The sequence below is a fragment of the Puma concolor genome, chromosome B3 (assembly GCF_028749965.1).
Source record: "Puma concolor isolate L17-30 chromosome B3, mPumCon1.1.hap2, whole genome shotgun sequence".
NCBI classification, from domain to species: domain Eukaryota; kingdom Metazoa; phylum Chordata; class Mammalia; order Carnivora; family Felidae; genus Puma; species Puma concolor.
Genome location: NC_141672.1, coordinates 124,398,092 through 124,423,684, shown reverse-complemented (window position 1 = coordinate 124,423,684; position 25,593 = coordinate 124,398,092). Strand labels below are relative to the sequence as shown.

Sequence of the window (25,593 nt, the reverse complement as noted above, 5' to 3'; positions counted from 1 at the left end):
CATGGACCGCGAGATTGTGACCTGGCTGAAGTCGGACGCTTAACCGACTGCGCCACCCAGGCACCCCTAGTTGTCCTTTAAACCACAGTTTTTTTCACTGTGCCCCATGGCATTCAAGTTTGCAGGCCAGCCTCTTCAGTAATATCCCTCCCCACTGCAGGTGGCGCTTTGGGAGTGGGGATCCTGTCACCACCGTGTCTCCTGGACTTAAAGTCAATGGTGGTATGGTTTACCTAATCCCTGTCAGGTTCACTCTTACATGCTGTTTGGCAACTGTCCTGGTTCATCCAGATCAAAGCAGAAGAAAAGTAAGGAATAAAAGGAAGACAGAAAGGGGTGCCCTGGCTCTTTGTCTCTCTATGGCTCCCACTGCACTATGACAAATATCCATCTTTTCCAGGGAGGAAAAGCAGTCTTCTGATCACTCCCCTTGTTATATACATGTATAATCCACCTGTGACAAGTGGACACCAATGCATACACAAGCACTCTACCCATGATGGCCTCCGACAAGATCCACCATGCAGAAACAAGTTAAAACAGAACTTCTATTGATACCCATTTTAAATCTCATCTTGTAATGTTTCTTTACTATCAAATATTTTACAAGATACCTAAACTATTAGTTTAGTAGTAATTTGACCCACAAAACCAGTAATGGTTCAATCTAATGCACAGACCTTAATTTACAAGGAAGTAAAAAAGCATACATTGCAGGGAAGATATGTGTGCTTGGGCACTGGTTACCAATTAGGGTGTATGAATGAGTCTTGGAACTGGTAACCTCACTGGGAAGACAAAAGGTATGGGCAGAGTCAGACAATGCCAAACAGAAAATTGAGGTCTCCCTGTGCCTGCCAGCAAATTGCTGCATCTTGCTGAAATTCTGATTCCCACATGTAAAATAGGGATGACAGTGGTCCTGTGGGATGAGTCACTTGTGGAGAGTCCAGCCTAAGGAGGCACCCAAACTGAAGCATAAACCCTCTAGGCCACCAGGGCCCTTTGTGTTAAATATCATCCCAGCCCCTCCTTCTGCTAATAAGCACATCCCTCACTGCACAGCTGCTTGCTGACGACAATGCAGCAAAGCCAGGAACTTCTTCCCCAAGCTGAGGCCCCTGTTGCAGGGAATTCTGTCTCCCTGCCCCCTCCCACATGAGGTTAGGACACATAATTGTCTTTTTTTTTTTAATGTTTATTTATTTTAAGAGAGAGAGAAAGCATAAGTGGGAGAGGGGCAGAGAGAGAGGGAGAGAGAAAGAATCCCAAGCAGGCTCTAGACTGTCAGCTCGGAGCCCCACATGGGGCTTGATCTCATGACTGCGAGATCATGACCTGAACTGAAATGAAGAGTTGGACGCTTAACCAACTGAGCCACCCAGGTGCCCCAGGACACATAATTGTCTTAATAATGCAGGAAAGTCTATCTCCACGTCTAATTTAAATGTTCCCTGCCCAAGTCTGTCTTTCTCTGTTCTAAAGCTGCACCTCTCCTGCAGTATAATGAGGCAGATGAGAGCAGGCTTAAGCTGAAAACCTGAGGCCAGCACTTACTGCATTGCATCTCATCTGAGAAGCAGATTTCACTTCCCTGTGTCCTGGATGCCGCATTTTTAGTTGTAAAATGGGAACAGTGACAGAAGAAAAACCTGTCAGGTTTTGGTTTGCCTGAGACGTGGCATACTGTGTGTGCACAGGTGGGCACTGTGGCTGGATGCTGTCACAAGAGGGTGCAGCTGCTGCCCCGTCACTCCACACAAGTGCTATGTCCTTGCCCTTTCCCATAAAAGGCAGCCACAGAGTGGGGACAGGAGAGTCTCTGAGACCTCAAGGGTCAACAATGTCCATTTCCAGATAGGGAACAAGCCTGGGCTTTGAGAGGAGTGACATGGCCAAGGTTCCATGGCCATGTCATGGCTGGTCTCCCTGCTCTCTGCCCAGCTTCACTGCCCCCTGAAACTGTTCACCATGATTCCATTCCCCACCACCTCTCCTCCCCTTCATTAAACACTGTTCCTGGGTATGTCTGTGTGGGTGTTCCCAGATGAGATTAGCATTTGAATCAGTGGAATCAGTATAGTAGATGGTCCTCCCCAACATGGGTATGTATCATCCAATCCACTGGGGACCTGAATAGACCCAAAGATGGAGAAAGGAGACATTCACCCCCTTTTTTTCAGCCTCACTGACTGAGCTAGGATATCTTATCTCATTGTCTTCTGCCCTCAGACTGAGATTACATCATTGGTTCCTCTGGATCTCAGGCTTTCAGTCTCAGACTGAATTACACCACTAGCTTTCTGGGATCTCCAGCTTGCAGATGGCAGATCATGAGACTTCTCACCTTCCAAATCACATGAGCCAATTTCTATAACAAATCTCTCTCTAGACATATAGATCTCCATATGTATAAATATCTGTATGTCTCTCTCTCTCTCCCTCTCTCTCTCTCTCTCTCTCTCTCTCTCTCTCTATATATATATATATATATATACACACACACACATGTTTATGTATGTATACACACACACACACACACACAGAGAAATTTATTATAGATAATGGCACATAGACATTGACATGGAGAGACAGACACAGAGACATCTACCTATCTATTTCTCTTAATGACTCTGTTTCTCTGGAGAACTTAATACAATACCCAACAACCTCTTAGGGTCTATTACCCTTTCACAATACCTCAAGATTCCTAACTAAGGCCTCTTCCCAAAATAGCCTCAAGGCCCTAAGATATGAAACAGGAGAGGTTTCGAAGAACAGTTTCTGTAAGTGGGTTCACCTTTCGTGATTTCTGCCTCCTGAGTATCAGCTGACCTAACTGGTAAAAATCAAGATTCTTGGGCAGACACCTCCTCATGGGAAAACTGCACATGTATCTTGATGTATCTATCTATACACACACACATGCACACTCATGTGAGATGCATGAGTGGATGGTATGCCTGCAGCTTACCCTTACATTTTAAACTTTAAAAACAAAGAACAATTGTTATATATTTTAATCTTGTGTTGCAAGATTTCTGGAGGCCTTGAAGGACAGGGTGTGGTGTCTGGAATTTTAAAAACCAGGCAGTACTTGAAAGGAGGCCAGACTCCAGGAGCAAAGGAAATCCCCAGGGTTGCCCAAGTTCACACCTAGACAGAAACCTGGGATACCAAGCAAAGGAGGTCTGGGACATGCATCGACGATATTCCAAAATGCTAGTGTCTCTTAAAAGTGTGTCCACTCTGCAAGGTGGTGGACTGAAATAATTTCACAGAGTCAGGGGGAGGGCAGACAATGAATGGCCAGCCAACAGTATGAAGCAAAACAGTTCAGATGTGGAATAGCATTTCGTGGTAGGGGGGCAGAGGGACTTCATTAGGAGGCAAGTTGACAGTGATCCTCATTAGGGAAAGCTGGTGGGACCATGCTGCCAGTTCAATGAAGTCTGGGACACAGCACCTGCTATAAAAGGATTCACTCCAGGAAGCACTGTTCATAATTAACTACTACACAGATCAGAGCCAGCTAGCACAGGCTCCTCCCACATGAATCAACCTAACGGTAATGCAAATAAAACAGCCCTGAAATTACATCTATGAAAGAATATCACTTAATTTTATTTTATTGAGGTTTTCAAAAGCACATCTTTTGTAGGTGATCAATGTTTGTGATTTTTCAAAAAAAAAGTGTCTTAATTAGTATATTATGGAAATATCAGCTTCTATTAAGAGGGCAAGAAGAACATAAAGACTGATTATTATCCCATTCATGTCTGGAAAACAGAGGAAATAATTATAGAAAAGTAAGTATTTATACCCAGGTGTAAATCCTGCACTGCATGGCTTCTCAAACTTGGAAGGGGCTTTTCAAATATAAATTCCCCAGGGACCAAGTCAAAATTCAGATCCTATCTCTGTTGGTCTGGGTGGGCCCTGGGACCTCTGCATTTCTCAACAGCCCTAGGTGACAGCAATGGTGGTGCTAAACCTACCACCCTTTGAAACAAGGACCTAGAAAACCAAAGAATTATGTGTAAATAGTTATTCAAAGATCCATGATGCAATATGGGTTTCTAGGACTGAGGATGCTCCCTTCCTGGTGATCTCAGCCATCTTTAACTTACCTCCCTAAAACACAAGGGTTATCACCATGGAGGGTTCCATCTGTGATAGTACAAATTGTATAGGCTCTTCCCTCAAATTCAAGGGGGGCCAAGAGCTAAGGGCTCCAGCCTGCCAATTGCAGAGGGTAATTCTGCAGTGTGCCTAGTAAACACTTAAGAGGAGGCAGGAAAAACACTGGACATAAATTAAGGCTTGCTTCTGGATTATTTTCCCTTTGAAAGCTTGGCTTTTATAACAGTCCTTCAGCTTGAGACAGAGCATCTCTGAAGAGCCCTGGTGGCCACATGGGCCCTCATAATGAAGTTGGTGCTAGCACTATGGGGCATGTGTCTGCTGAGCTCAGCACTGCAGCCCAGGCTCCTGGGCTGCAGGTACAGATTTTTCTAACAGCCACTGGCACATCAAGTCAATATCTTCCCCTCTTCTGTGGAATACCTGCCAATAACTGCAATATGTGACCAAAGAATTCCTGCAAAAAATCACAACTTTCCTTTAAAAGTACAAAGTCCTGCCCCTGAGATTAAGGCACGTAGCAGCCCCCCAAAGTGTTGCTTCTGTTGTATGTGTTCCTCTGGTTTTATACCAGGGGGGGCTCAGGTTAAAGCTACAGACCTGGCATTCCACATCCCACAGGCCAGCACTCTGCCAGTGGAGAACTTGCTCTTACAGCAGTATTAAAGCTGCCCTGCTCTTGGGCACGGGCAGGCAGTGACTCCCACAGCCCGAGGCAAGGGGTCAATAATGCAGCCTCCTCTTTTCCAGAACAGTGGACAATTCTCAACTAACACTTAAACTCTCCAGGCCTCTCCATTATTCTGTGGACTCAGAGCTCAAGGCAAGCCTCCCACTTGCAACAGCTCTATTATGTTTACTATCAGGCCCTTCTGCACAGAGAGGTTTCACCCTGTAATGAGGCCCAAAGGAGCTGCTCCCTCCCTCCCTCCAGAAGCCCTTCAAGGACAGCATCTGGGGCAGGAGAAAGGCTGGTGATAAGAATGGCTACCCCCACTGACTGTGGGCCTGGCAGGAAAGAAAGGCCTCTAACACTGTTCCCATTTTGCAGATGTTGAAACTGAGGACCACAGAAGTCATATGACTCCTAGGTCACAAGCTAGCAAGTGTAGGACCAAAGCCTGGTCTCCACACTGCTCTGCCACCAGTCTCTAACTTCAAGCGGGACCATGCCTGCCCAGGCTCCTCCTCCTCAGACCCCCAAGTGTCCACCTGCATCATTTTTGTCAAGCCCTTGCAAGGCCCTGTCCCCTCTGAAAATAGGGGCTTCCTCTTAGCCAGCAAGAGGGGGTGAGAAGAGCCAGCCACCACCACAGCAGGTTGGGAAACTGAGAAAGCAAAAAGTTGAATACCACTTCACAGCTTTATTTCTTCTTTGTATTAAGTAAAGGGCACAGTATTAAGTCAGCTTTCCCAGTTCTGCTCTCCTGTACTACTACTGAGTTTTTCTCCTAGAAATTCTCAGAAGGAATGGAGCGGGCAGCATCCATAAGCACATGGCCAGGCATCCTCTCCACCCTTACCAAGTAAGGGCAGTCTGGGAGGCTGGGACTATTCCTTCTCTCCTGTTTGAGGCAGGCTTCACTGTGAATCCAGCTCTGCTGCACTCAACAGATCAAATTACTTAGCCAGTGCTTCCTTGAGAGAAGGGATTTTTTGTTTTAATTACAAGGCCTGGCACACATAAGTGCTTAATAAATCTGTGAGCAATGAATCAGTCTTTCAGAACCTCCTGTTTCCTCCTCTGCACAACCTAGCTACTGCCATCCTCTGAAGGACAAGGCCCCAATCCTCAATACTGCCTCCCTGCCTCCACTCTGGCTGCTCCTCACACAAGGAAGGCAGAAAGTAAAGACATGGTGAGGGCTTAGTTCTCTCTGCATCTTGGCCAGATCCCTAAAAGTGATAAGTTGTCATACTAATTAAGCCCAAATGTAGCACTGCCATGGCCACACATGATGTGAGGGACACCCAGTGCTGCACCCTTGCTGAAATGCAACTATTTCCAATCCTCACTATCTGGTAACAGGAGCGTGTGCTGAGTACATGCAATGGGCCTAGATGGGTCATGTCATCCCACCTGCCAATAGCCCCAGGAGGGTTCCCCATCACTCCCATCTTACCAGTTGGGAGGTGTAAAAGAGAGGTCCTTAGGGGCCCAGGCAAGGCCTTTCCATCCCAGAACCCCAGAGCTCAGCGTCTGTGCTCACCCAGAAGAACACCCATTGCGCTGCAGCAAAACCTTCTGGAATGAATCCATGGACTAAAATGACAACCTGGAAAGGCACACAGTTGGACTGTACCCTAGCAATAATCTAGGAGGTGCCTGGGTGGCTCAGTCAGTTAAGGGTGCGACTTCAGCTCAGGGCATGACCTTGTGGCTCGTGGTTTGGAGACCTGCGTTTGGCTCTGTGCTGACAGCTCAGAGCCTGGAGCCTGCTTCTGATTCTGTGTCTCCCTCTCTCTCTGCCCTTCCCCTGCTCACACTCTCTCTCTCTCTCTCAAAAATAAATAAATATCTTTAAAAATGTTTAAAGAAAGAATGTAGTCAGGGTTCTGTCAACACTTTAAAGGAGTGGAACTCTCTTATCAAACAAAATCTTAAGTGAAACCCATAAGTTTGTGTACAGGCATGTATCTACTATATGCATACACATGTATTTACATATATGTGTTGTGCATGCATATATTATAGAGACACATGGAGATACACACATACATACACATTTTGTCCTGCCCTGTTTCTTGGCATCAACAGTTTCTCTAGACCAAGCTGTTCTGCCCATTACAGTCAGATTTTTGGATGGTAATCAATTTACTTTCTGTCTGTTCTAGCCTAGGCTGCTGCTCCTTAACTTTACTACAGTGCCAACCGCCACTGCAGGCTTCTGAGCCAGAGAGTGCCCAGAGGAGTGCTGCGATCCGTGTGGAGGATCCTGGCAGCTGCTGCCCAGAGTGCAAGGCTGACTGCGGCAAGAAAACCCTGCCTGGACCCGGTACAGTGCCCTTGAGAAGGTGCAAGGAGGGGCCAAGCAGACTGCTGTGGGTGGGAAGCACAAGACAGATGCAAGCATCCCTGAAGGGTACCCCCAGTGAGCCGGAGCAAGTGAAGGCACAGGAGGAGGGGCACTGCAAGAATGGGCTCTGCAGCCACAACACCTATTTGTCGCAGCCCCACTTTCTGACCAGCTGCAGGATTTTATTATACAAGGTACCTAACCTCTCAGACCTGGGCCACCTTACTTTAAAATGGGAAGCAACTGAACCTGTCTTGGGATGGTGGTCCACAGCCCTGGGGAGCTTGGAACACCCCAGTGCCTACCCACCCCACACCAAGGGAGCCAGAGTGCTGGTGGGCCAGGCCCTCAAAGATGTGTAAAGCTCCCCTGAAGATCGTGTGCACCTCCCATGGTAGATTTAGATCAACCATACTAGTAACAGGCTAAGTGGTAAGTACTGGCAAATGTTAGCTGTGGGAACCAGTACCACAGGCAAGCCACCTGGCAGCTTTCAAAGATCTGAAGAACTCTTCTGTGGAAGGAAGATTAGATGTCCCCCATATGGCCCCAAGGCCGGGGCTGGGAGAACCTTTCAAAGTCATAGATTTGAGGTGAATCTGATGTGCCAACCTTGACAGGTACATGGAAGGGCCCTGCATGTCTCTGATGCGGTGACACCTGGTGGAGGTGGGGCTGAGGAGGGCTGCCTCCCAAATTCCCCTCCTCCCTGGAGTCTGGTTCCCAGGTACTGCCCTGGTAAAATCTATAGGCCAGGGAACTGGTTGTCTGCCCTCAGTGAGGCAGGGTCAGGACAGTGGTAACTCCAATTGCAGGGCCGGGGTGGCTTGGAAATGAGCAGACCATTATAGGATTAAGTGAGAAGGGCAGCCATGACAAAGGGAATGGTCAGCTCAGTGGGGCCTCCTAAGCTATGTGGTGGGTGGTGAATAAAAGGAGTGCCCAGGCTACCTGCACCCATGGCAACTCAATACCATTAACTGTGGACTATTTTTGTGAAAGGTATAATGAGGGGTGAAATAGTTTCATCTGCTTAGAATAAAAGCAAATGTGTCCTACTCCTTTCATGTCATGATTGTGGAATCAGAAGCACAAACTCTGAGTTGGTCAGGAAGCCTTGAGTGGGGCCAAGCATGGTGGTGCCGGCCACAGAGACTTGGACTCCCACCTGTTTGCCCCAAAGAGAGTCACCCTCTGCCCCCCCCCCCCCCCCCTGGGGCCAGGCCTCATTTTTCAAAACTGACTCTCAAGGGCGCCTGGGTGGCTCAGTCAGTTAAGCATATGCTTCGGCTCAGGTCATAATCTCATGGTTCGTGAGTTTGAGCCCCACATCAAGCTCTCTGCCATCAGCATGGAGCCTGTTTGGGATCCTCTGTTCCCCCCTCTCTCTGTCCCTCCCTGAAAGCTCTCTCTCTCTCTCTCTCAAAAGTAAATAAAAACAAACATCATATATATATGTGTGTGTGTGTGTATAAAACTGACCCTCAGAAGAGTTCTCTTTTTACTACTGGTGTAAAATAAGTCCTGAGATTACTTTTATAATGTAAAATGAACAGGTGAATACAAAAAATGTAAGATATTCTGTCAATGGAAATGATCTCTTCCTTGAAGGAAACTCTAAAATCAAAAGACTTCAGTCAAGAGTTGGAAGGTTTTTCCCTGACTATTTCTAAGACAAATTACTTAGGAAGAAGTGTTTATGTCCTGGCATGGCATTAACTATTAACTAACTTAAACAAACATGTGCATACATGTGTACACACACACACATACACAAATACGTATAAGTACTCTAACCAAATTTCTGAAATCTTCCCAATAGTACAATTCTTGTTCTTTTTGTTCCATTGTCATTCACAGAGTTTTTAATATTTAATATACATATAATAATATAAATTTTCTTGGCAGGCTGCAGCCAGCCAGAGAAAGCCATCCTGCCTAAGCAAGAAGTACCATTCATCCCCCCTGATCACTGTCCAGAGTTTCAAGTACCCACAGTCAACTGTGGTCTGGAAGCTGATATTCCTCCTTCAGACCTATCATCACAAGGTCAATAGCAGCCTAACATTATGTCACAAAGCCTACATCATTCACTTCACTTTGTCTCATCACACAGGCATTTTATCATCTCACATCGTAAGAAGGGTGACTACAGTAAGATACTTTGAGAGAGAAATCACATTCACATACCTTTTATTATAGTATATTGCTACAATTGTTTTAATTTAATATTAGCTATTATTGTTAATCTATTATTTTGCCTGATTTGTAAATTAAACTTTATCACCGGAATGTATGTATAGGAAAAAACATAGTACATAGAGGGTTCAGTACTGTCTGTGGTTTCAGACATCCACTGGGGGTCTTGCAATGTATCCCCCATGGATAATGGGGGACTACTATACGAGGGCTCAAGATTCTAGCATTAATTTCAACAAGAGACAGGATCATATGGTTCTTATCTTTTCTTTTATTAATGTGATGTATCACATTGATTGATTTGCAAATACTGAACCAGCCCTGCAGCCCAGCAATGAATCCCACTTGATCATGGTGAATATTTCTTTTTATATGCTGATGAATTTGATTTGCAAGTATCTTGTTGAGAATTTTTGCATCCATATTTATCAGCGTATTGGCCTGTAGTTCTCTTTTGTTGCTGGGTCTCTGGTTTGGGAATCAAAGTAATGCTGGCTTCATAGAATGAGTCTGGAAGTTTTCCTTCCCTTTCTATTTTTTGGAACAGCTTGAGAAGGATAGGTATTATCTCTGCTTTGAATGTCTGGTAGAATTCCCCAGGGAAGCCATCTGGTCCTGGACTCTTATTTGTTGGGAGATTTTTTTATAACTGATTCAATTTCTTTCCTGGTTATGGGTCTGTTCAAATTTTCTATTTCTTCCTGTTGAGTTTTGGAAGTGTGTGGGTGCTTAGGAATTGTCCATTCCTTCTAAGTTGTCCAGTTTGTTGGCATATAACTTTTCATAGTATTCCCTGATAATTGCTTGTATTTCTGAGGGATTGGTTGCAATAATTCCATTTTCATTCATGATTTTATATATTTGAGTCCTCTCCCTTTTCTTTTTGAGAAGCCTGACTAGAGGTGTATCAATTTTGTTTATTTTTTCAAAAAACCAACTCTTGGTTTTATTGATCTGCTCTACTGTTTTTTTAGATTCTATATTGTTTTCGATGAAGAAAAAGCATTTAACAAAATTCAGCATCCTTTCTTAATAAAAACCCTTGAGAAAGTCGGAATAGAAGGAACATACTTCAACATCATAAAAGCCATTTGTGAAAAGCCCACAGCTAATATCATCCTCAATGGGGAAAAACTGAGAGCTTTCCCCCTGAGATCAGGAACACAACAGGGATGTCCACTCTCACCACTGTTGTTTAACATCATGTTGGAAGTTCTAGCATCAGCAATCAGAAAACAAAAGGAAATCAAGGGCATCAAAATTGGCAAAGATGAAGTCAAGCTTTCACTTTTTGCAGATGACATTATACTATACACGGAAAACCCGACAGACTCCACCAAAAGTCTGCTAGAACTGATACATGAATTCATCAAAGTCGCAGGATACAAAATCAATGTAAAGAAATCAGCTACATTGTTATACACTAATAATGAAGCAAGAGAAAGAAAAACAAAGAAACTGATCCCATTCACAACTGCACCAAGAATCATAAAATACCTAGGAATAAACCTAACCAAAGATGTAAAAGATCCATATGCTGAAAACTATAGAGAGCTTATGAAGGAAATTGAAGAAGATACAAAGAAATGGAAAAACATTCCATGCTCATGGATTGGAAGAATAAATATTGTTAAGATGTCAATTCTACCCAAAGCTATCTACACATTCAATGCAATCCCAATCAAAATTGCACCAGCATTCTCCTAGAAGCTAGAACAAACAATACTAAAATTTGCATGGAACCACAAAAGACCCCAAATAGCCAAAGTTATAGTGAAGAAGAAGACCAGAGCGGAAGGCATCACAATCCCAGACTTTAGCCTCTATATAAAGCTGTAATCATCAAGACAGCATGGTATTGGCACAAAAACAGACACATAGACCAATGAAATAGGATAGAGACTCCAAAATTGGACCCACAAAAGTATGGCCAACTAATCTTTGACAAAGCAGGAAAGAATATCCAATGGAAAAAAGACAGTCTCTTTAACAAATGGTGGAGAACTGGACAGCAACATGCAGAAGAATGAAACTAGACCACTTTCTTACATAATTCACAAAGATAAAGTCAAAATGGATGAAGGACCTGAATGTGAGACAGGAAACCATCAAAACCCTAGAGGAGAAAGCAGGAAAAACCTCTGTGACCTCAGCCGCAGCAATTTCTTACTTGACACATTCCCAAAGGCAAGGGAATTAAAAACAAAAATGAACTATTGGGACCTCATGAAGATAAAAAGCTTCTGCACTGCAAAGGAAACAATCAACAAAACTAAAAGGCAACTGATGGAATGGGAAAAGATATTTGCTAAATGACATCAGACAAACAGCTAGTATCCAAAATCTATAAAGAACTCACCAAACTCCAGACCCAAAAAACAAATAATCCAGTGAAGACATGGGCAGAAAACATGAATAGACTCTTCTCTAAAGAAGAAGACATCCAGATGGCCAACAGGCACATGAAAAGATGCTCAACGTCGCTACTCATCAGGGAAATACAAATCAAAACCACACTCAGATATCACCTCACGCCAGTCAGAGTGGCTAAAATGAACAAATCAGGAGACTATAGATGCTGGAGAGGATGTGGAGAAATGGGAACCCTCTTGCACTGTTGGTGGGAATGCAAACTGGTGCAGCCACTCTGGAAAACAGTGTGGAGGTTCTTCAAAAAATTAGAAATAGAAGTACCCTATGACCCAGCAATAGCACTGCTAGGAATTTACCCAAGGGATATAGGAGTGCTGAGGCACAGGGGCACTTGTACCCCAATGTCTATAGCAGCACTTTCAACAATAGCCAAATTATGGAAAGAGCCTAAATGTCCATCAACTGATGAATGGATAAAGAAGTTGTGGTTTATATATACAATGGAATACTATTTGGCAATGAGAAAGAATGAAATATGGCCTTTTGTAGCAACATGGATGGAACTGGAGAGTGTTATGCTAAGTGAAATAAGTCATACAGAGAAAGATAGATGCCATATGTCTTCACTCTTATGTGGATCCTAAGAAACTTAACATGACCATGGGGGAGGGGAAGGGGGAAAAAAGTTACAGAGATGGAAGGAGGCAAACCATAAGAGACTCTTAAAAACTCAGAATAAATTGAGGGTTGATGGGGGGTGGGAGGGAGGAGAAAGTGAGTGATGGGCATTGAAGAGGGCACCTGTTGGGATGAGCACTGGGTGTTGTATGGAAACCAATTTGACAATAAATTTCACATTAAAAAAAAAAGTTCTTCAAGAGAAAGCATCTTCCTCCTCCTGGCAGTGGAAGAGAAGGGATGTGGAATGCAACAGTGGGTTTATCTGAGGTGATTAGCATGCTAATGCTACCTGCAGAAATGGCATCACTTTCACCAGGAGACTGCACTGTGATGGGCTGAGTTGTGTCCTCTCTCAAAATTCCTATGTTAGAGTCCTAATTCCCAGCATCTCAGAATGTAGAGATGGATCTTAAGGTAATGAAGGTAAAATTGTCATAGGGTCAGCCCTAACCCAATCTCAACTAGTGTCCTTATAAGAAGAGTAGATTAGTGTACAGGCACAGAGGGAAGACCATGTGAAAACATAAGGAGAAGATGGCCATCTACAAGCCAAGGAGAGAGGCCTCAGAAGAGACAAACCCTGTGACACCTTGATCTCAGACTTCCAGTCTCCAGAAATAAAAGACAAGAAATCTCTGTTATTTAAGCCACTCTGTCTATGGTACTTTGTTGTGGCATCTCCAGCAAATGAATACACACACATTTAAAACATGATCTACACAGAAATTGAAAATCACCTCAGGAAAAGCTTGAGCCATCGCTGCCTGAGGATTTCAGCTGGGAGACTCCCCCAACCCCCCACCTAGAGCTTGATGCTGAAACGTAAGCTGGTATGCGTGTATACTCACTAACTCCTGCAAACTGAAACTGAAATGAGCAGGAACCACCATGCAGTGCTGGGCCCCAAGGCCTCAGAACTGGGGTTTGAGGGCTGGAGTATCACAAAGCTGATACCAGGTCCCCCCTTCCTTCCTTCCAGCCCTGACATAAGTCTGCATTTCCTCCTCATTCCTCAGGAGGATTCCTCATCAAGGCTCAGGACGGTGGGCAGTCTGAGCACTCATGCTAGGACGGCATGGCTAGCACCTGGCCCATGCTGTGTGGGGTCTCAGGGCCTGCAGCTTCAGGGAACTGGCACACCTAGGCTTGGCCACAGCAGCAAGGGGGTACTTCTTGGTGAGTGCCACCAACATGCCACCACCACAGGCCAGTATGTCCTTACTAGAGGAGAGGCATGCTCTCCTTACATGCTCTCGATAACCCAGGGACTTAGTTAATTCCATTCCCCCAATGTAGGCAGGTCAGCGAGCACAAGGTGGTGACCAACCATTGCCTTTACAAACTAACTTTTCAAACTGACCTACCTGTGTTGCTGTTCCAGTGCCAGAATTACCCAAGTCCATGAGTTAAAATTTTGATTCACAGAAATACTTTCAGTTGCTCATGATTTCTTCCAGACTTTCCTGTGGCTGTGGATTAGCCCAACTTGTCCCATATCAATTCCAACACTAAACACCAATAGTTGTAATGGTCTCTGGAGGTGGCCTTGGGTGGGCCTCACAACCAGGGACTGAGTCCCACCAGTCTGCCCCAAATCTGGCTCACCTCTCCCTCTGCCCCATGTTGGGCCAAGGGGCTGAGTCCTTCTGTGTCTCAGTTACTCATCTGTTACATGGGAGTAACAACAGCACTTCCCTCACAGAGTCATCAAGAAAATTAGAAGAATCAATGTCATGTGAAGACTCAGAAGAAGGCCTAACACACAGTGAGCACTGAATGAGTACTAACTGGTACTATTACCCAGGATATGGGGGGTTGGGGAATCTCATTATTCTTACCAGAAGAGTTACAAGCTTTCTGACACTGACACAGAACTCTCACCAATCCCAGGTTCTAGGTGGTGCCAGCCCCTGGATCTCTCATCAACAAGTGATTCACAAGCAGACTGTCACAAAGACCCCAGGCTCCCAAGGGTGCATGATGTGCAGGAATACTTGGAACAGGCAAGAGGGCTCCTGCCTTGCATATCCACGTGTCCCCAAGCCTCTGGACTTTAATACTTGAGATGAACACATCACATACCTCAAGTCTCAGCAACTGAACCCAGCCTTACATGCACAACCTTCCCCTGCCCTGCCCACTGTTAGTTTTGAAAGGCCAACACGCAGAATACCAGAGAAGGATTTCCATGGCCAACTCCAGCTTCACTGGGCCAAGGTGAAGACATAAACCTCACAAGTCTGTCCTCAACAAAATTTCCGGCCTCATGGTCAAGACACCAAACACTTGAAAAAGGCCGGATGAGCAATCCAACTGTTTGAAGTCTCATCCAAAATAAACCAAAATCCACAATTCTTTGAAGTTGGCCTTTTTTACCAACTGAACAAAAACGCTCATTTTTGGACTATAGCAGGAACTACTGCTAAAAAGTGAGTCATTACAGGTGAGTAAGAACCAAGTTTTTCCCCCTTTCTCTCAAAGACACAAAAACCATATGAAGACATTTTTCTTTGGGTAAGTTGTGTGTGTGTGTGTGTGTGTGTGTGTGTGTGTGTGTGCGCGTGTGTGTGTATTATGTGACAAAGAATGATTTAAGCTTTGGCCCAATTCTTAACTTATAAAACCGCATGCAGATGTATCTAAGTGCTTACTCTCTGGAACTGAAGAGTAAGACTTTTGTCACTGGCAATGAAATGACACTCTTTTTAAAAATGCAGGGGGAGGACACCTGTGTGGCTCAGTCATTTGAGCATCCGACTTTGGCTCAGGTCATGATCTCACTGTTTATGAGCTCAAGCCCCACATCAGGCTTGCTACTGTCAGTGCAAAGGTCCCTTTGGATACTCTATCCCTCCTTCTCTGCCCCTCCCCTGCTCATTCTCATTCTCATTCTCTCCCTCTCTCCCTCTCTTTCTCTCTCTCTCTCTTTCTCTCTCAAAAATAAATACATACATACATACATACATACATACATAAATACATAAATAAATAGGCAAGCAAACAAACATTTTTAAAAATAAAAAATAGGGGCTCCTGGGTGGCTCAGTTGGTTAAGTGTCCAAATTAGGCTCAGGTCATGATCTCATAGTTCATGGGTTCGAGCCGCACATCAGGCTCTGTGCTGACAGCTCAGAGCCTGGAGCCTGCTTTGGATTCTGTGTCTCCCTCTCCCTCTGTCCCTCCCCTGCTCAAGCTCGCTCTCTCTCTCTCTCTCTCTCGAAAATAAATATACTTTAAAAAATTTTTAGAAGTAAATAAAAGTGAAAGGGAGAGCATACAGCAACCTGACAGACATACTATTGAAAATAACTTCAGTGAAAACCAACGAATTAAAGAAGTTTGCTTGAGGTCCTATCTCAGCTCAGTTAAAATTCTGTTAAATCACATCTGTGGGTACCTTTCACAACATATATTATTCATTAGAAATAGTTAAAAAGCCCTGAATTTATTTTATCACAGTTGAAACCCAATTTAGATGTTAGGAGAAATGGCTTCATCCACATCCAAGTAGGTAACAGTGTTTTATGAAGTATCGTTCTTGTTTAAGACAGATATTTTTATAAGGTGTCATTTATGTTAATATCATCATGAGAGTACAAATGTGTATACACATATCTCTGTGTATACATATGTATATATGGTGTGTCCCACTTGTGAAGAGGGGAAATTCTAGGAAGCACTAATACCAAAATGAGAACCAAAGTACTGCCTTTTCATTGGAGGAACACATGCAACAAAATTAGAATAGTTCACAGAATTCAAATGCTGTAGCAATCAGGGTGTGGTGACTAGTTTCATGTTGCAGAAATAGGGGTTTTCCTTTCATTGGGGGTTCTTTTCACAAAACAAGTGGAAGGGACATGACACCAGCTACACACACCCTATCAAGGAGCAAAGCATTCCCCAGTCCGCTGAGCAGAGAGTGAACTGTCCGGACACCCACCACCTAATGCTCACAGTGCACAGCAGGTGCTCCATAACCAGACTGACAATTCCAGATTCTCCAGGAATGTGCTTTTACAGATCAATCTGCTTCCAGAACATCATGTCTTAGTCCAGGAAACAGTATTTATTCTCTCTTCAAGGTAACAGAAAGTGATAACTCAAGACCTTTCACTTCATTTTGCTTTCTTCTTTGAATACCCACAGCCATGCCTGCACATATACTCTCACACACATACACATGCCTATGCACACTCACACACTCACAAGTGTGCACACATGAACACACTCATCCGTTCTCATGCTTACACGTGTGCACACACACATATGCACACACTCTCACCCGTAAACATACACATCCATACCCACTTATGAGTGGTAACTGGATAGATCTCATAAAGAAATTTCTAATTCAGAAACAGATACACACACACAGCTCAAACTCTTTGCAATTGCTGATGCAATTTAACAATTAGGAAAGCTAGAATTATCCTTTTGTTTTCAATGAAAATATAGTCAAAGAGAAAAATAGCATTTCACATCACATACCACCATAAATAGAACAAAAACCTACTAATGCTTTGGTTGTCTTTTCCCTGGAATAAACACATGACCACTCCCAACCACATAAAAATGTGAAGTTAAATGTATACAAAGAATGTTCAAGTTTCCAAGGGCACCTGGGTGGCTCAGTCAGTTAAGCGTCCAACTCTTGGTTTCAGCTCAGGTCGTGATCTCATGGTTTGTGGGATGGCACCCCATGCTTGGGATTCTCTCTTTCCCTCGCTGCCCCTCCCCTGCTCTCTCTCTCTCTCTCTCTAAATAAACAAAGATTAAAAAAAAAGTATGTTCAAGTTTCCATATGTAATAAGATTTTTTTGTATTAACATGTCAGGTTAGCCTAGTTTATCAACTTCATGGCATTTAGTTTTTCTCCTTAAGATCATAGTGCTTTACTCTCTAGGAGCAGGGATTTGCTAGACCACAGGTTCAAGGCAAAGTATCTGTGGCAAAGTCACTAGGATTAGAAACAAAGACGGGGCGCCTGGGTGGCACAGTCGGTTAAGCGTCCGGCTTCAGCCAGGTCACGATCTCGCAGACCGTGAGTTCGAGCCCCGCGTCAGGCTCTGGGCTGATGGCTCGGAGCCTGGAGCCTGTTTCCGATTCTGTGTCTCCCTCTCTCTCTGCCCCTCCCCCGTTCATGCTCTGTCTCTCTCTGTCCCAAAAATAAATAAAACACGTTGAAAAAAAAAATTTAAAAAAAAACAAAGAAACAAAATCTTATTATATAGCCAAATTTATGTTCCCCATGAAGTATAAACAGCTGATAATATAAACTATGGTATATCTCAGATTATTATATTATCGACCTAACCAAATTACTTTGAATATCCATACTTGCTGGAATTGAAATTTTAGTCTAAATATGGCTGTGTTCTCAAAGTAATCTTTCCTAATGGCTTTCCTGTTACATATTTACTATTCTTCAACTAAAGTATCTGGTTTAAGTTTGGGAATGAAAATGTCCCACAGTATAAATTATGAGCTTAGTGACTAATATGTAAAAGAAAACCATGAATCTTTTTGTAAAGACTTGATATTGACCTTTTCAATTAACACACCCAGCCAGCTGTCTTTGTTTTCCACTTAGATGATAGATTGTTTCCTCCTTCATTCCACAGCAATGCATGTAGCTAATTTAGTTAAAGACTAACAACCTGAAAAGCTTAAGGAAAAACAGCTTTGGTACAAGATCTTGCAAACCATCCTTTTTCACCTCTGGTTTTCCTGTGGTAGAGATAATTTGGCAGGAAACAAACAAATATACAACATAATAATTTTGTCTCCTACATAATAACTTTGTCTCCTCCTACATAAAGTGATTTTCTCTAAGCTCCTTTAATTCTGTCAAGTAACTTGGGGGAGGCCTAACTCTCCCTTGTAAAGGAAACTCTGCCTAGAAGTGCCTGGCACTTAAGAATATTGCTGAGAATTTAGTAAAAGTATATATGCAAAATGGAGGTAAAGCCACATTATCGTCTTGGAATCAGTGCAGGTCTAGATATTAGGCACATCTTTTAGACTAGTGCTTCTCAGATTCCCCCCAGCCTAGGAAAGTTCCCATACTAGTTTCATTTTTTCTTCCTCATTGAGAGCAGTCAGCAGACACACATGCACATGCCCATGCACGTGCACATGCCCATGCACGTGCACATGCCCATGCACACACCCACACACATCTGGGAAGAGCTAGCTAGCAACTGCAGGCTTGTGATTTCAGCTCTTCCCCAAAGCCTCACAATCACTACTCCAAACAGCCTTAAGCAGATGGCCCTGTGGGTGTAGCCCGTATAATAACCCCACAGGTCTACCCAAGAGACAAACTGGAGGAACATTTTTTTCTCAGTAAATTAACCAACACAGAAGTCATTCCCTGAAGGTTCCTCCCTGAAACTGAAATAGCTCGTTCAGCAAGATCTCAGGTCTGTACTCTCCTGCTATCCTGGGGGAGGCCTGCCCTGCCTCACCCCATGCCGGTCCAAAATTCTAACACCCACCTGACATTACACGTCACTGTTTGTGCTTTTTCATTTACCCCTCAGCACATATCACTATTTATACAGTTCACGTAAGCATCATGAGAGCGAAGAGGTTTGCCTCTTTTGATCAATACAATGCCTAGAACTGCATTTGAAGTACAGTAGGTGCTCAATAAATATTTGCTGAAAAGAATGAAAAATCACAAAATTTAGTCTCTAAAATATTTTTATATAAAATTATCAGCCTAAGGAACTCCCAATTCTGCAGAAATCACTGCAAATGTTATAGATGAACTAGAAATTTCTACCGGTATAGAGACTAAATGCATGCAGCCTCAAGGGCAGGGCTGCAGGTCAGAACAAGTGTGTATCTTTAAGAGGGAGGGAGAGAGAAAGGCAGCATGCAAAGAGAGAACAGATGCCCAATGCAAAAGCAAAGGCCTGGATGCTGGAGAATCCCCCCATCCATGTCAACTCAGGAGGTGAGAGAACTGAGAACTGCCTCCCAGCTCTATGCTGATTCAGGGAGCCACGGCTGGTGTGTCTTAGAAGAATCTCTTATCTTCACATTTTCCATTTCTGGTCTATAAAAGGGTGTGATAATCATTATCTCACAAGGTTTATATTCTAAAATGTGTGACGTGGTTTCTAAAATGTCTGTGCTACTACAAATGTGAGAAGCATGGTAAGGTCTGACACCAGGGGAGGCTGAACAAAGGTGAGTTGTTACCATGGGAGCTTCGTGTGAAACACTGGAGTTCTCTATTACTTCTGGGATAATGCCAATTTGGCTCCAACTTTTAAATTATATGTTTATTTTGAAGTCCCATTATCTGTTTCCTTTTGCCAGACACCAAATGGCTATGTTATTTAAGGTCCTGAGGTCATCACAAAGTGTCTTATCCTCAGATTCAAGGGTCTAGGCAGGCCATGCATGCTGACTTCCTGCTTCCAGTCCATGAATTCTGTACAATTTTGATACTGGGAGTCTGCTAGTAAACAAGCCTGACTCGTCTAGATATTGGTCCCATTGCCTTAAATCATTAGACCCGGTAGCACATGGACCATGTCCCTTTCTTTTTTTTTTTTGGTTTTTTTGTTTTTGTTTTTGTTTTCATTTTTGTTTTGTTTTGTTTTGGATTGGGCTTTTTTGCTTATGGACCAATCTAAGCTATTTATTTAAGACATCTCCTGCATAAGCAAAGGGATGGAAAATCAGTATACTGGTCATCATTTGATACAGGTAAGGAAGGTGAGCTTAAGGGTCACATATGTGTGCAGAGTCATGGTCCAAACCAGTTCTGTAGTTCCCCACTGGGTCAGTCGTACAGGTTTTCTTTATTCATCTATATAGCCCATTGGAAGTGGACTCACTTGAGAGTTACGGAATACAGTATGATTAACATCTCCCCAGGGAAAGGGCTTGGACCTGATTCAGAGATGGGGGGTAGGCAATGAACTGAAGTCTCTCATGCTCTCCATGATGCGACATTAGAAGACATTCAGCATGCTCACTCCCACATGGGAGAGAACTAAGAAGTAGGTGAGGGCCTTCCACACGCTAGCTGAGCCGTCCTCCCCACTTGACATGGACCTCCTAGCTGTGCTCTGGACTGCCCTAGCATCCTGGAAACCCGGACCCAGCTGCCACTCCTATTTTTGACCCAGAAAGCCTCAGTGCCACCCAAGTCCCTCTTTCTTAGCATCCTTCCCTAAGCAAACAATCACTTCATAAACGACTTCTAGAAATGAAGCTAAGTTTTTACCTTCTCGGTAGAGGGCGTTTGGAGGAACATTGCAGGAGAAGGGGTGGGAATTCAGTGGGAGGGGTGTGTGGATTTGCTCTGCACTGCCCAGCCCCCCTCTAGGTTTCTCCAAAGCAAGGATCCTGCAGTGTAGTTTTTTTTTTTTTTTCCCAGGACTAGATCAGCCACATGCTTCCTCCAGCTTTCAGTTCAGGGTAACCAGAAACCCTAAAGGCATGGGCCCTGACCCCAGTCGGGGCTACTGCTCCCTCTACCCTTTCCCGGGCCCTCTGCCTGTGCAGGTCTGGGCTCTGCAGGGTTGGCTGTCTACAGAGCCACCACTCAGCCTTTGTCCACTGCAGTTGCCAGAGCCACAAGCAGAAGGTAGCATCCCTAGAGCCCAGCTCAAGCAGTGCCCAGTGGCCAGCAGCTGCCCCTGGTATCTCCCACATTCCCTGGCTTGGCACCTTCCTATGGATGGCTGACTTCTGGCTGGCACAGCCCCTCGCAAGCTTTTCTACCATCGTGTGAGTAATGGCTGTGCCCTCACGTGAAAATAAGACTCAACCTCGGGAGCCTCTTCCCTGGGCACTATCTCAGCCCCAGGGCCAGTGGCTGCTCTTTATGTCAGATACGTCCGTATATTCTTGCAAGTCTTTGTTCTTACTTTATTTACTTCACAACCCCCCACTGGAATTCTTAACATCAAACTTTCCCTGAGTTGTGGGTAATTTTTGCTTCCTCACCAGACCCTGACAGATACACAGAGTCCCTGCATGAACACTGAGGTCCTCTCACATTTCTTTACCTCAGTTTTGCAAATTGCTTCTAATTTAAGTTTTGCTAGGGGCCACCACTTCCAACTGGCCATTCATCAAACTGGCAACATATCACTCTCTATAGTTCTTCCCCCGTCTGAGGTACACTAGCTGACTCCATTCTATGAAAAAACCCACTTAAATACAGAGAACTAAAATGTTCTTGACATTGCAGCATTGTAGTCATAACCTTGGCTTTCCAACTGTCAGGCTTTTAATTTTTAAAAAAATGTTAGGGGCACCTGGGTGGCTCAGTTGGTTGAGTGTCCACTCTTGATTTCAGCTCAGGGCATGATCTCAAGGTTCATGGATTAGAGCCCTGTGTCGAGCTCTGTGCTGACAACATGGAACCTGCTTGGGATTCTCGCTCTCCTTCTCTCTCTGTCCCTCACCTTGCTCTCTCTCTCAAAATAAGTAAAAATAAACTTTAAAATTAAAACAAAATTAATTTTAGTTTAGTTGAATTAATCTTAATTCCAGTATAATTAACATATATGTTATATTAGTTTTCCAATTATCAGGCTTTTAAATGCCAGAGACTTCCTATCTTTATTCTCCATGGAGCAATTCTTATATTTCAGAATAATAATGTATCAATGGGAATTCAGCTACCAGAAAAAAATCTTTGGACATTTAGAGGGGAATTTAAAAAAAAGAAAAAGTGAAAAAAGACACCAATAATAGGGACAATGTGCATGTATACTGAAGAATTTGGATGCTGATAAAGATTGCTTTGGTTGTTAATTTTAGCTATTTTGACTAAATTATGGCTCAATTCCATTTACTTCCTCAGGCATTCATTGGGCCTGAAGGAGGGTGATATAGGATGTGTCTATCTGTAGCCATCTTTGAATTTTAAACACCCAAACAGCTGAATTACATAAAGCACTTACAAGCAGCTGAATTATATTAAGCACTATCAAGCTATGAAGTGTTCTAGTTGTTATTTGGGAAAAAAGTGGGTGGGGGAGGCTTGTCAATATTACTGGGATTACAACAATTGAATAAAATTAGAAGACATGAAACATGGACGTTATTCTTGAGAGCTGACCAAGGAGATACACCTATGTGGCTTTCCCCATGCCACCACCACAAACATGTACAATCTGCTTGCCAGTTCTCAAATTTTCATCCATTAGAGATTCATGTGTATTCATTCATGTTACAGTCCTCTTCCGTGCACACTGGCCACACTGCCAGGAAGGTAACATTCTAGCTTGTGCAGCCACTGGCTCCCCATAATCCCATGCATGCTGAGATCACAAGAACTGAGCTGGCAATGCAGCCCCATACTGATTTCAGGCTTAGTCCACACACTAATCTGTGCCCTGGAATTCTGGGCTCTAGTCTTGTAGACTGGGGTAGGCCTGATGGAGAAAGCCTGGAAGTAAGGTCAACCTTAGGAGAACACATAGGCACGGGGGCCGAGGGGCTAGTAGTGGAAGGTGAGCCCACATTTACTGCCAAACTCTGGAGCACAATAATGCAGATGCTGGAAATCTCCAGCACTGTGCCCCCAGAGGTCCCTAAATTCCACCAGTTCTCCTGATCTAGGATGATGACAGCACTCCATTTTTTAAAACTGCTATTTTTAGTATTTATGTCAGCTTTGTATCATTCCAGGAAATATTTGCGGCAGCTCACCAAAACAAAACAAAACAAAACAAAACACACCTGACACAAAAGAAGGCTTAAAGAAAAGTAAATGAGTAGTGACTTTAATCCTGCACTGTATATTTGAAAGTTGCTAAGAAAGTAGATCTTAAAAGTTCTCATCACAGGAAAACAAAATTGTAGCTGTATGTGGTGATGAATGTTAACTACACTTACTGTGGTGATCACTTCACAATATACTGAATCATAACACTGTATACTTGAAACTAATTATAATATTGTGTCAATTATTTCTCATTAAAAAAAAAGTAAATGAGGAAACATGTAGAAAGAAGTAAGGGCAGATGCTGGTAATGAAGTCCAAGTACACTCACTGTAGGCTGGAGGAGTGTGAGAAATTCCCACCAACCAGGGCAAGGTGGGGAGCCCCAGTGTATGGAATTCTATCTGGCCTTTTGAAAGTGTACAGAGGCGCCTTTGTTGTCACAGTGACCAAGAGTGAATTACATGTTCACTCGTGAGTGGGAGGCAAGGATGCCATCCCCCAAATAAATCCTGCCCAATGAACACCCACCCAAAATACTGACAGTGCTCAGGATGAGATCCATAAGCTGTAAAACAAGCCAACTGCTCAAGAGAAGGCTACCTTATCTTGATTCTAAGGCTGATTTCCCCGGGGGAGCTCATGGAGAGGTCTCAGTGACACAGAAGAAAATCCCCAAAGTATGACATTGACTGACACATGTTATGTGAGAGAGGACAGTGAACAGAAGGTTAGAAACCCCTGAAAGGTTTGAATTTTCTGGCCACAAGGCTGTTGGTGAATGTAGGCAGTCAGACCTGACTTCCCTTCCTACTTCTCATTTCACATCAACTGTGCATTTTTGAGCTGTGGCTGAGGCTCTCTAAAGCAGAATTCAGATACAGAAAATCGGATGCCAAACTCACAAAACAGCCTTGAGGAGAAAATGTTTCAGAACTACACTCTCAGAATAGGGCATTACTTCTGCTGTGTTGCCATTTAGCAAACTAGAGCAACTACTGGATAAATGTCAACAGTCAGCTGGTCATAAACATTCTCTGCAACTTTAAATACTGTTTTGAGAAACTCAGAAGTACAGAGTGGAAATCAAGGTTATAAAAACTGGGTTCTGTTCCCCCCAGCCATAGGCCAGTCATGGGCTCAGGCAGGTCCTCTCAGGCCTTCAGTCCCACACCTATCTACTAGTAAAAGTGGCCCTGGCCACTGGAGTTGGGGGATAGGGTGCAGATGCCCAGAGAGCAATGTGGGAGATACTGTGTGGGCGTGGTGCCAAGGGTGCCCTGGATGTATCCAGTCACTTACGAGCTCTGAGAAGCCGCGGACCACCTGCCGTCGCTTCAGGTTGGTCTCTCCATCCAGGTTGGCAGTCTCAATGTGGCACAGGCCATCTGGGTCACTGGAGGAGAGCAGGAGAATGTCTGCAGGGATGATCTCATTGCAGCGAAGACGCACAAAATCTCCCACACGGATTTCTTTCCAGAATCGGTTCACATACTGCTTTTCCTCCCTGATAAAGAGACTGTCATTAACAAAACTGGCAGGAGGCTGATCATTCCTGAATCTGTGTGATGGGCACATTTAACAAATATTTCTACTAAAAATTTCCATAAGGAAAGTGTTTAAAAAGGATACTCATTAATACCACATATACAGTGTGACTCCAGTTATGTGAAATATTCAGGATAGGCAAATCCATGGAGACAGAAGGTAGATTAGTGCTTACCAGCAACCAGGGGTAAGAGAAATGGGGAGAAACTGTTTATTGAGTACAGGTTTCCATTTGATGAAAATGTTCTGGGACTAGGTAGTGGTGATGGTTGCACATTATAAATGCACTAAATGCCACTGAATTATATACTTTAAAATGGTTAAAATGTCTACTTCTAGGTATACCCCGAAGAATTAATAGCAAGGACCCATATAGATAATTGTACATCTGTCTTCATAGAAGCATTAGTCACCATAGCCAAAAGGTGGAAACAACCCTAATGCTCAATGATGAATGAGTGGATAAGCAAAATGTGGTATATATCTAGACAAGGGAATATTATTCAGACATGAAAATGAAGTTACATGCTGTAACATGGATGACAGTTGAAGACATTATGCTAAGTAAAATAAGCCAGTCACAAAAGGACAAATATTATATGAATGCACTTTTATGAAGTGACTGCAACAGGCAAATTCACAGAGAGTAGATCCTCTCTACATCTCACTGTCCTGCTGTCTGCAGAACGGAGATAACAGTAGATGCATCCTCTCCACATCATTCAACACGAAGTGGACAGCATATGCCAATCACCCAGAACAATACCCAACACAGTCAGCTTTCAACTTCCAATAGTTACTATTAACAGATATTTAGATGAAAACATTGTAGATTTCTTCTTCAGATTTTTTTTTTTTTTTTACTCTGAAAATACAGGCCAATTAATCCTACAAAGGACATTTTTAAGAGTTCCTTCATGGCAGTTTTGC

At 43.6% G+C, this 25,593-nt stretch overlaps 1 protein-coding gene and 1 pseudogene across 3 annotated transcripts in view; both read right to left on the bottom strand.

The window, feature by feature from the left end:
- The window catches only part of ATP10A (ATPase phospholipid transporting 10A (putative)), a 194,172-nt gene that overhangs the window by 79,660 nt on the left and 88,919 nt on the right, over positions 1-25,593 (bottom strand). For all 3 annotated transcript variants that reach the window (XM_086711333.1, XM_086711332.1, XM_086711334.1), the window contains exon 2: positions 24,418-24,622. In XM_086711333.1, the coding sequence (XP_086567459.1) occupies positions 24,418-24,622 (205 nt within the window). The remainder of the gene's footprint in view (positions 1-24,417; positions 24,623-25,593) is intronic.
- Positions 17,625-24,409, bottom strand: LOC147580350 (cytochrome c oxidase subunit 6A1, mitochondrial pseudogene; annotated as a pseudogene).